The sequence below is a fragment of the Peromyscus leucopus genome, chromosome X (genome assembly GCF_004664715.2).
Source record: "Peromyscus leucopus breed LL Stock chromosome X, UCI_PerLeu_2.1, whole genome shotgun sequence".
NCBI lineage: Eukaryota > Metazoa > Chordata > Mammalia > Rodentia > Cricetidae > Peromyscus > Peromyscus leucopus.
In genome coordinates this window covers 118,557,545-118,569,772 of record NC_051083.1, presented here as the reverse complement: position 1 = coordinate 118,569,772, position 12,228 = coordinate 118,557,545, and the positions used below count along the sequence as shown (strand labels likewise).

Below are 12,228 nucleotides of genomic sequence, written 5' to 3'. Positions count from 1 at the left end.
TGGTGGCTCCCCTGTTTTTCTGCTCTTTTAAGTTCTTACCCCAATGTCTGACTCCCGATTTTTATTGATAGAGAATAATTAGATAAGGCTTCACTATCCTCAAAATTTTAAATTACAGAAGACCAACACACACACACACACACACACACACACACACACACACACACACACACACACACACACTATCACTGACTAAAACAATGCCACAATGTGGATAGTGCTTATTTTATCACCAAGCATAATTTTGGGGGTCAGAGCAGGCACACAGGCTTCTGTCACACCTCCTAAGACAAAACCCTGGCTCTATCGAAAATGTAGGAAAGAGACCCTTTTACATCCAAACTGAGTACCCCCAAGGGCACACCTACGCGCAGATTTTTCCAGGGACCCTCCTATTGGTGCACTCACAATGGGTGGGCGGAGCCCAAAGTCTCCTCCCAGTGGCTCTCATTGGCAGTGATGTAAACATCCCATTGACTCTCATTGGCTGGGCAGTAGAAAGAGGTGGACTCTCCCTGGGAGCTTGAAGGGAGCTGCCAGAAGCCAGGGTGGTTCCCTGTCCCTGCCCATTTCAGAGGGCTGCCCTTTAGCTGGTCACTACCATCTCACAGAGGCTGGAGAAGATAAGTGGGGCCAGATCCTGAGATTCATAACATCAGGCTCAGTGATTCATTCGCAAGCCTCGGCATTGCCCAGGCTGGTGGTGACACCAGTATGCAGAGACTTTGGCAACGAATTTCAGCTATCTTTCAGTGGAAGACAGAGTCTGAAAAAACACCACAGGAAAAATCTGAAGGTATGCCTCTTGGAGTCCCCTCATTCTTCACTCAAGGAGACTCCTCAGAAAAGGGTCTCTCTCTCCACCATGAGGTGTTGTGGGACCCAGATGGCGGGAGGGACCGGCCGCCATCCTGAGTGGCTGTTGACCATGAGGGTGTCCCTGAGTTCCCAAGAGTTAGGCCAACACTGAACTGTGCCCCAAGCTCCCTTGGTGAGCCAAAGCAGGAGGGTGTTTGGACCAACTCAAAGAACACGTGACACAAGTGTTTGCGGGATGTACTGTCTCTGCCTTTCCCCTTACAAGAAGCCTTTGTGTATTCCCCAGAGAAGGGAACATCTCACTGGAGACTGAATTTGGCCTTGTTTCCCATGCACACAAGTATCTGAAGCCAGGAGGCAGAGTCAGTCTAAGGAAGGTACCACGAAGGAAGGTGGCCGGTTGTCCCAGCAGGATACTGGAGCCAGTTCCCAAAACATTACTTACCCATTATGCTCATGAAGAATAAAAGACAATTTGGAAACATGTCCTTACATCTGCACATATCTTTTAATGCTTGGTCAGAAATTAGAGCGTTGGTTATGCATTTGCTGCTGCTGCTGAGGCAGCATATACCAGCAATAATGGGAGTTTAAAGAGGCTTCCTGAGCAGGACTTGTACTCTTACTGGGACAGGCCACCCACAGATGCCGTGGAGGTGACATTCAGTGGTCACAATCTTAGGGCCCAGGAATGGTTGTTATGGTCAGAGAAGTGATGATATGTGCTCACATCTACACAGGGGCTCAGAGTAGGACTTCTGTGTAGAGACGGATTGCATTTGATATGAACCATTGTGACCTTAGTTTATCTGTGTCATAGATATCTCCAAGTTGAAGACTGTCAGAGGAATTGTGACCACCCTGTGTACCGACTATGGCTGGATTAATGAATCTATCTTTTTCAATACTGACATGTTGTGTGTCAAAGTCCCACTGAACACTGGGACAAGAGTCATTGCTCTCGTGGAAGAAAACGAAACAACTCATATCCAAAAAGCAATCAAGGTATGCCTGACTTCACCCAGAGTCTCTTGGTGTATTATTTACTTCTCTGTTGCTGTGATAAAATACCATGATGAGAGCAACTTAAGGAAGTGTGTTTATTTGTTCTTATGGTTCTAGAAAAATGAGTGAGTCCATCAAGGCAGGTAGGGACGGTAGGCAGCAAGCAGCAGGTATGGTAACAGAAGCAGGAAGCTGAGAGCTTACCTCTTCAAATGCAGTCTCAAAGCAAAGAGACACAACTAGAAATGTTGCTAGTCTTTACATTTTCAAACCTGCTTGCAATAAATTCACACCTCTTAAACCTCCCCAAACAGTCCCTCCATAGGGACCAAGTTTTCAAACACCTTGAGTCTATTGGGGCCATTCTCATTCAAAACACTGTGTGTGATGGGAATGGTGGTGCGGACTCAGGAAGGAGAGGAAGGCAATTTTCTCAGTTCAAGGCCAGCCTGACCTATATAGTGAGTTCCAGGACAGCCAGAGTTACATGGTGAAAACCCGTTTTTCCAAAAAGATTCAGAAAAGAGAAAGGAGTGGATGGAGGCCTGATTGGAAGGGGAGGAAGGAGGGGAAACTGTGGTCATGATATTATATATGAGAGGAAAAAAGAAAAGTGTGATACTATCATGCATTTTAGTAACACTTTGATCAAATTACATTGTAAATATGAATAAAAAATTAGAGATGTACAGTTTCTTGCTGAAAATACACAAAAGGGTTTCCTTGCTTTTCTTTTTAGACCATAAACGTAATAACCTTAAAACTTCCCTTCTATGTAAAAATAAAATTTTCACCAAAAAAAGATTAAGAAAATGTTGATGTATGGTCAAAGTTGACATCCCACTTCTCTGAGCTTAGTGGATTTGATGTTCTAGAATTTGAATGCAGTGATGCCTATTCTGTTTCTAAATATTTTGTATCAGTTCTCTTAATATTTGAAAAACATGGAAATGATTCTGTATAATCCTGCAACTTCCATCATATAGTGGCCAGCCATTTTCTATTCAGTATCCAAACTAGAAGAATTGATATGACAAAGACTGTATTGTTCACACTCTTTTCTATGTCAATTGAAGTGTATGTGTTTATTTACTTTAATTTTTTAGATTTCTTTTTATTATGTCATGTGCATGAGTGTTTTGCCTGCGTGTACATCTGTGTACCACGTGTGTTCCTGCTGCCTGAGGAGGTGCTGAGCCTCCATGTGGGTTCTGTAATCATCACTTCCGTTCAACTCTTTACATATTGATGGCTATTGTCAAATTACTCTTACTTATCTTGTTCCTATTGAGAGTCTCAACAGCAGGCCACAGAAGATACCTTTGCCAGTATTGGAAAACACTGGAAGACTGTTATTGTAAAATCATGGTAAAATTGAAAACTGGAAGCAGGCTCCTGATCTTATTTTGAATTTTTTATCATCTTAATGATAAAGTTATCATTTTCACTTCTTGTTCTTCTCAAACATAGATCCATCCTAGACCTTTCCACATTTGTAAGAATATATTTACTAGGAAAATAGGAATGTGTTCTCCCACTGGTTTTTTTTAAAACTTACAGTTTTTTGTTTTTCAAATATTTTAAAAATATCAAAAATATTATGTCATTAATGTACTCTTTCAGGAACATAGGTGAACAGATGTGTCTTTCACAATGTCAGAATTTATTGAATAACAATAAATTCATAAGACACAGTAGTTTTTTTTCTTTTTTTTTTTAGATTTATTTATTTATTATGTATACAGTAAGCCTGCAGGCCAGAAGAAGGCACCAGATCTCATTATTGATGGTGGTGAGCCACCATGTGGTTGCTGGGAATTGAACTCAGGACCCCTGGAAGAGCAGCCAGTGCTCTTAACCTCTGAGCCATCTCTCCAGCCCAACACAGTAGTTTTAATGGCAGCAATTTGCAAGAAAATCCTGCTTACTTTGGTAATCTGGACAAGATTACATGGTTTTTTTTTTTTATTTCAGTCTTAATTGCTATTCCTAATTCTCATATAACACACCACAATCAATATGTAAGTGCACAGAAAATACAGGTTACATGATGAGTACAACTGGTTAAAGAGGCTGGAGCAGAGTTTCAGGAGGTTTCAAATGGATGGATAAAATGTAAATGGAGTGGGGTCACAAAAGCCAGTAAATGAGTTGAAGACAGCCCTGGTTCCACTGTTAGGAGTCCCACAAAAGGACCAAGCTACACAACTGTAACATACGTGCACAGTGCCTACATTAGTCCCACGCAGGCTCCCTGGTTGTCGGGTCAGTCTCTGTGAGCCCCTATGAGCCCAGGTTAGTTGATTCTGTGAGTTTTCTTGTGGTGTCCTTGACCCCTCTGGCTCCTACAATCCTTTCTACTCCTCTTCTGCAGGATTCCCTGAACTCTACCTCATGTTGGGCTGTGGGTCTGCATCTGTTTTTCCATCAGTTGCTGGATGAAGCCTCTCTGGTGACAATTGGGCTAGGCACCAATCTGGTCACAGAAGATGGCCAGTTCAGGCTACGTTATCTGCTATTGCTTAAGAGGCTTAGTTGGGGTCATCCTTGTAGAATCCTGGGAGATTCCCTTGTGCCAGGATTTTACCTGACCCCCAAATGCACCTCCCTTTCCAGGTATCACTTTTAGTGTAAATGTACCATATTTTCTTTATCCATTCCTTAGTTGAGGGACATCTGGATTGTTTCTAGGTTCTGGCTGTTATGAATAAAGCTACTATGAACGTAGTTGAGCATGTGTCTTTGTGGTAGGATGGAGAATCATTTGGATTTATGCCCAAGAGTAGTGGAGCTGACCTCCAAACTGGTTGTAGAAAGTTTGCACTCACACTAGCAATGGAGGAGTGTTCCCCTTGCACCACATGCTCTCCAGAGTGAGCTGTCCTTTGTGTTTTTTATCTTAGTCATTCCGACAGGTGTAAGATGGAATCTCAGAGTCATTTTGATTTGCATTTTTCTGATGGCTAAGGATATTGGACATCTTTTTACGTTTTTCTCGGCCATTTGAGATCCTTGTGTTGAGAACTCTGTTTAGATCTGTACCCCATGTTTTTAATTGGATGATTATTTGGTTTGTTGATATCTAGGTTCTTGAGTTCTTTATATAGTTTGGAAAACTGCCCTCTGTCAGAGGTGGGGTTAGTGAAGATCTTTTTCCATTCTGTAGGCTGCTGTTTTGTCCTATTGATGGTGTCTTTTGCCTTACAGAAACATTTCAATTCCATAAGATCCCATTTGTTAAATGTTGATCTTGGTGCCTGCAAGATGGGTGTTCTGTTCAGGAAGTTGTCTCCTGTGCCAGTACCTTCAAGATTATTTCCCACTTTCTCTTCTGATTCTTTCTCCCGCCTTACTACATGGGCAGATGCTTAGTCTTACTGCAACTAGATATGCCAAGTTTTGTTGATACTCATGGGAGGCCTGCCCTTTTGTGAAAAGAAACAGATGAGTGAATTGGGGGAGGGCAGAGGGGAGGTGGAGGGAGGGACTGGGAGGAGAGGAGAGAGGGGAAACTGAGGTCAGGATGTAAAATAAATTTAAAAAAATAATTTTTCAAAAATGTAAATACAGTCTTTATTGGTAAGAATAGAAACTGAAACATGCTTTAGTGAAGGAGTTGTTTTTGTGCTATCAATTGTTGTGGACCAGGGAGTTTTCATCAAAAATACAGATGTATGTCCAGATGCAGAGGCAAAAAACAGAATATTCGCCAGGTTCAAGAGTGGAAAGACTGAAAGAAGACACCGAGGGTAATCAGAGGGGCTGGAAAAGGCAGATAAGTAGGCCTTATCACCAGCAAGGTCTGAGCTCAGCTGAGGATGCAGGGACTTTGTTTGGTTGTTTGTCCATGTCCATCCTTGGCTAACACATCAAGTGTCAGTTAACAGGTGAGTGGGGGCAATTGCCACCATAGTGATAGGTGTACACTTTGTTCTGTGGTTCAAATGGAGGGAGTTCCACCTTTCCTTTGCTCAGGTGTGTGTGATAAGTTCCTGGGCTTGGTTTTCCTTTGCAATCTCTTGTGATGGGGGTTATTTCTTCCACTTAATCTCCTGCTTCAGCACCCATGTCCAGATAGGGAAAAACATGTTCTCCCTCCTTGTTCTCCAAAATTGTTCTGCTCATTCTTGTCTCTGTCAACTTTATTCTGCTCCACTCCCATCTCCCAGCTAACCCATTTCTCTTCCTTCAAATACCCTGCAAAGCCCATTTCCTCAAATTACACCACCAATGTCAGTCTAAAAATTAATTTGAGTTACAGCCATGACTACACCTTGTTTAGAAGTATATTTTACACTATTGGATTTTGAGTTCCTGATAAGCAAGAGCCCTGTCTTTCTAAGGTCAGAAGGTGAGTTTGTGAGAGCATTAAACATAGGTGTGAAATTCACAGTTGCAAGGCACTTGCAATCCATGGAGCAAGCACAGACACAATTGATGTCATCATCTCAGGTCCATGGTGTATCATTAATGGGAAATGTATGGGCTAGGTTTGAGAACAGTTGCTTAAAAGATCTGCCACAGGAGTGCTATTTTGGCATGACTAATAAAGTCCATGTCTCTGACAAGGAGTCCTATGTCCTGCAAACACCCTTACAACTCTGTTAGGTCACCTCGTTGAAATGCTGTAGTTTTCATGGGGATTCCTTGGTAACTGTACAGTCTCCTGCCTGTAATTTTTATTTTATCTTCAACCACCGTCTCCTTCTCTTATAGGTGAAAACCATGACTGACCCTGTTGATGGTACTGAGCAATCAGAACTTGACAGAGAACTTTGTATTAAGTGTGTCACCTCGGTCACACAGGACAGCATCTATATTGACAAGGAAACTTCTTTCCCTGTCCATCTCTTTTCTGGAGGTAAGATTTATAGTTTTAAAAGCAAAGAGCAAGAGTGTGGGAAGTGTCCTTGAAATTGAAAGTGGGGTACAATTAAAATGGGGAAATGGGCAATATTTTAAATATCACATAGCGGTCCTGTCCCCCAGTGCCATTCATCATGCATCCATGTGGTTTTCACTACTCAATTGATTGGTTTGGCTGTTTTGATTTCTCATACAGGGTTCCTCTAAGTTATCTGAAACTCACTATGCATCTGAGAATTGTTCATGAACTTAGCAAACCCATCCCTGACTCTTCTGAGTGCTGAGGTCATAATCTTTCTGCCACTGCATCAGGATACATGCAAAATATCATCAATGATAACATCACACAAGTATAAGAGATTTATTTTGAAAATACATCCACCATTTCAGAGCAAAGGTGCAGATAGGCCTCTTTCTTTCTGTGTCCTCGTTCCAGAATATTCATCAGATAGGGTCTCATATTTTGTCCCTAGCCTAGGTACCAAGGTTGAAGCATGTGATCCTACTGTGTACCTGGCTTCCATCCCCAAACGAGATCTCAAAATGACCACTTGATGAGAAAATCCAGTACTCCTAGCTGTAACTTTCACTCTGAGAATCACAGTTTTTAGTTATCCATGTCTGTGAATAAATCATTGTAGAAGAACCAGTGTATAAAGGGCCTTAAGCGTCCCTTCCTGTAGGAAGATATTTGAGATGTCTGTGTAAGTATTTAGAAAAGTTACTTTACATTCAGGAAATGTTTGTCAGCATATTGCGGTGATGAAGGGTCTTAGGTATTGTGACATGACCTGAGTGCCATAATATTTACACTTCTAATGTTCTTGGTTGTTTTAGAATTCATGCCTTACAAAGGAGACTTGTTGCTGGTTGAGTATTCCATGAAGCCAGGCACTTCAAACATGAACATCCACACCGTGAGCCCCTTAAGCTCCCAGAATATGGATGAGGTAATTTGCTTCCATGTTGACCTTGTCATGGGTAGGTAGTTGCCTATACTTCCTTCCTGGTTACTTTTTTGCCCAGGATTTTGTTTGGTATGTTTGCTAGTGTATTCCCTGCCAAAGTGGACAAACTCACTGATTGAAAAGGAAATAAGCAGAAAGTAATGTAGAATATACACATTGTTAACTCCCAGCTTTTGTGCTTTACTTGACATTAGGGTGTTCTGTGAAAAACAGTTCAAATGTGTCTTGGCTGTGAGGCCATTGTGGGGAAACTTTGAGTGCACTGGGTTTGAGGTGTTCAGCCTGCTTATAAGGATGGGTAAGACCTTGTCTAGTACAGCCTGAGAATAAGATGTAAAGTCAGGGAGGTAGAGTAGTGAGGCCACATTGTGTAGCATGAAGATCATGTCTTCTCATCACAGGAGACAGAGTGTGAGGCCATATTGAATAACCTAAAGGGCATGTCTTCTCATCACAGGAGATAGATGTGGGTCCATATTGGGTAGCATGAAGGGCATGTCTTCTCATAAGTCACCCAATGTTTGTCTTATTTCTGTGTTTAATAGGAGTGAGGTGGAATGGTGACTCATTGTGTTGACACAGTACCCATGCATTCCCTGTGTGTCAAGGATGAGAATCAGTGATGGAGTGAAGGACCTGCTGAGTAGAGCCAAGGGGTTGTTGAGGGCCATCTGTGGTGGGTTATGCTTCTCCATACTCATTGCCTTCATTTCTCATCGTAGGTCTGTGTTACCAGTACTGATGGAAAAACTGGAGTGGTGGAATCCTGTATCTTTTTCACTGTGGATTCCCTCCAGAAGCCTACTGATTATACTCCAGGATTGTATGACATCGTGAATGTGGTTGCTGTGGACAGCATTCAACCACACTGTTCTTGGAGAGCGGTATCAATGACCCCAGTGGAAATGTATATTGACCAAGCCTTGTAATTCACAATTATTTCTAAGGCTCTGGGTTAATAAAACACAATGAGCATGTAATCCAAAGAATTGAACTATGACTCTTCTTTTAAACATCCTGGTGATTTCATTAGGAACATGAACTCATTTTAGGAAGGTACCTTGTTAATTCAAAACCATGCCCTATTGGAACATGATTTTAGCAAAGAAATAGTCCTGCCCTTAGGGTAGATGCATCATTTTCTATAAGCAGGAGCAGCTTCTGTGTTGCCAGTGTCCTTGTGGGCCATTAAGCAGCATGGAGAAGCAAAGCATTTAACTCAAGGTTCCAGGAGTGAGCAGGCGAATGTGACCAGGTTGGATTTAACATTACAGCAAGCCTTCTAGCTTGAGTCTCTCTATGCCTTTCCAAAGTTTTTTTCTCTACAATATCTTTTATTTCCTACCAGCTATTCCATTTGTTAAACTTAGTGTTTATCTTCGGATCCTCTTCCTGTGATAATATACCAAACATGCAAGTGCAGAGAAATGAAAGACCAGACTCAGGTCTACTTCAAACAGAAAGATGAGAGTACACTTTTAGTAGTCTGAGAGGTGGCACCTCCCAAAGTCCTTCCTATACTGAGGAGGACGTTCTGTGAAGTTAACTGGCCCTCCTTCAACATTTCCTGCCCTTTAGAAGGAATCCTGGACCTTTCCAACATCTACAGAGTGAAGGATGCCTGCACTGGGTTGCCAGGCCACCTGGACCAGTTTCCTTACATCAATACCTGGTGTAGTCTGGCCCTCTACCCACAAGACAGAGTTCAATTCCATGCCTCTTGGGTATCCACTGCCGTCCTGATCTCTAAGAGAGTTTCAACCCTGAAAAAGCCACCTATCTTCCAGTTAGAGGATCAAGATTTGGAACTTCCACCATCTACCCCTCCTCCTGAGGGTGGCCATCCCCATGCTCAGAATTCAGAACAAAGTGCCAATGTCTGCTTTGTATCCTGACTTCCCATCTGATGGCTCATGCCACAGCTGCCATTGGCCCCTTTTCCACAGACCGCTGGAGGGTATCCTCCACCTCAGTTTGCTTAAGGTCCAGGTCCCTGAAGGCTTCCCAGTGACCAGCCATTGTGTGACCTGTGCCTGTGGTGTCAAACTCCATGGCCAGCCAACCTCCAGGAGGACCGGATTCTCAGACCAGACACAGTTCATTATATTTATCAGCCATTCACCACTACAGATCTCCTGAACTAGTGACATCACACCCCACCATACTTAGAGCAGCCACAAGTTATGATCAAGTGTTGTAGAATATTATTTTGAGGTGTGTTACTTTTGTTTATGTTGCATTTGTTTTAACTCTGAAGCTGTGTTACTGTGCCTATCTAAAACACCTGGTGGTCTAATAAAAAGCTGACCGGCCAATAACTAGGCAGGAGAAAGGATAGGCGGGGCTGGCAGGCAGAGAGAATAAATAGAAGGAGAAAATCTGGGAGAAAAAGAAGAAAGACCAAGAGAACAAGGAGAGGAGGGTGTTGGGGCCAGGTCAGCCCCAGCCACCCAGCCAGCCATGGAGTAAGAGTGAAAGTAAGATATACGAGAAGAAAAGAAAAAAGCCCAGAGGGAAAAGGTAGATGGGATAATTTAAGTTAAAAGCTGGCTAAAAACAAGTCAAGCTAAGGCAGTACATTTAAAAGTAAGAAAAAGCCTCTGTATTTATGTGGGAACTGGGTGGTGGGCCCCCAAAAGAGTAGAAAAATCAACCAACAGCAATCAACCCCATGTCTACCATTATGCACAGCCACTAACTTACTTGGGACAACTGCCAACAGCTCCTGATTGCCCTTTTTACCTCCAGAGAAAAGAGTGTAGGGTCTACTAGGCAGCGCCTGCCTGGCTGGTCATTCAGGCATCACAAACACTAGTAACCTGAAGTGATTTGCCTACACCTTCCTTCCTGATAAGTGTCCCAAATGTAACCCCAACACACCAGAGGTCCTCCAGGCACTTCTAAGAATGATGAAAGTCAGGCTGGAGGAGTTCAGAATGGAGACTGTGGAGTCACAATCTTGGTCAAAATTTGAAAGGTCACTCAGTGCTCTGATGATTCCCTGCACCAATTGTATGACCAGCTCTGTGACAGTTAAAGACAGTACACCCCTTTTGACCCAGAGGCCCCTGTGCACTGGACAGTGGTCAACACAGCTTTTGCTCAACAGTTGATAACAGATGTTCACTGGAAGCTCCAAATGCAAGAGGGATTTTACAGGGATACATCCTGGGCAATTTATAGACATCACCATCAAAGTGGGTGTTAACTGGGAAAAGGCTGCAAAAAATGATGGTGCTCACATTGGGGACTAGAGAAAATTCAGCTTCCCCGAAATTCCTGCAACAGTTGGTTTCCATATGAAGGTTAAAATAACAGGTTTCTTTTCTGATAGCAGACATGAAAATTAAGATGAACAAAAATGAAAATAAAATTCTTACAGTCATTATGAGGTAATATGTTATTTTATTTTACTTATTTTTATTGAAAATAGATTCTTCTTGGCAAAGACCAACATAGCCAGGAGACTCTCTGCCTTCAAGATGCCTGGGTGAAGGAGCCAGTGATGGTGGTGTCTGGGCCTTGCTATAATTATGCCCATAGCCAGCCCTTACAGCAAGTCCGCAGTTTTGATCAACCAGGCCACACCCACCCTACAACTACCCAGTGCCTGTGCAAGATAATGGGAACATGCCTGATGTACCCAGCCACTCCCAGGACCCTCAGGCCCATACCTAGAAAGGCTGAAGAACCTGCAAATAATCCTGCTGATGGATGAGGACCCTTCCTTGTTGCCCCCCAATAAAAATGTGAAAAACAACTCCCCCCAAAAGGAAAGAAAATAGATTCTCCTCTCATACAATAAATCTCGTCCACAGTTTCCCTTCCTCCTTTCCTCTCAGCTCCCCACCACCTCCCCTCTCCTCTAGATCCACTCCCACTCTGTCTCACATAAGAAAAGATCAGATCTGCAAGAGACAACAAAACAAGATACAATAAGACCAGGCAGAAGCCCTCACACCGAAGCTGGACAAGGCAACCCAACAGAAGGAAAAGAGTCATAGGAGATTATTTTAATTTTTTAAAATTTATTGCCAGGTGGTGGTGGTGTACACCTTTAATCCCAGCACTTGGGAAGCAGAGACAAGTGAATCTCCGAGTTCGAGGCCAGCCTGTTTATAGAGTGAGTTCCAGGATGGCTGGGGCCACACAGAGAAACCCTGTTTGAAAAGCAAAAAAAGAAAATTACGTTTTGTGTGTATGGGTGTTTTGCATGCATGTATTTAGGAGTACCAAATGTGTGCCTGGTATCCTCCAAAGAGGCCAGAAGAGGGCACCAAATCCCTTTAGACCCTATAGTACAGGGGAATAATTTTATGATTCACAGTAGTTTTCTTTAAAACACATAGGGGCGAATACTCAGCATACAGAACTACAAATCAGCTGATGATGTAGCTCAGTGGTAGAGTGCAGTGTAAAAAACATGAGTTTGTTCTTCAGTGGTGAAAAATCAGCAATAAGCACCACAAATCCAAAGTTGATTTATGCAACTCACACAGTTAAGTCTGAACTGTAAAGTGAGCAAAAAACCCAATTAGGAGTTTTGAGAAAACAGGAACAAAGTCCGTCA

General features: G+C 42.7%; 1 protein-coding gene across 1 annotated transcript; it reads left to right on the top strand.

Annotated features, from left to right (window-relative positions):
* The first annotated feature begins 463 nt into the window (after positions 1 to 463).
* On the top strand, positions 464 to 8,644 carry LOC114688511 (cancer/testis antigen 55-like). The gene is made up of 5 exons (XM_028863091.2): positions 464 to 796; positions 1,640 to 1,824; positions 6,541 to 6,685; positions 7,528 to 7,640; positions 8,381 to 8,644. Exons 1-5 carry the CDS (start codon positions 715 to 717, stop codon positions 8,585 to 8,587), a joined length of 732 nt encoding a protein of 243 aa, XP_028718924.1. The 5' UTR covers positions 464 to 714; the 3' UTR covers positions 8,588 to 8,644.
* Positions 8,645 to 12,228: the final 3,584 nt, after the last annotated feature.

Coding starts and splice junctions, on each gene's coding strand:
- LOC114688511 (XM_028863091.2), top strand. CDS start 715: ATGCAGAGACTTTGGCAACGAATTTCAGCTATCTTTCAGTGGAAGACA. Junction 1,825..6,540: donor ATATCCAAAAAGCAATCAAG/GTATGCCTGACT, acceptor CTTCTCTTATAG/GTGAAAACCATGACTGACCC. Junction 6,686..7,527: donor TGTCCATCTCTTTTCTGGAG/GTAAGATTTATA, acceptor TGGTTGTTTTAG/AATTCATGCCTTACAAAGGA.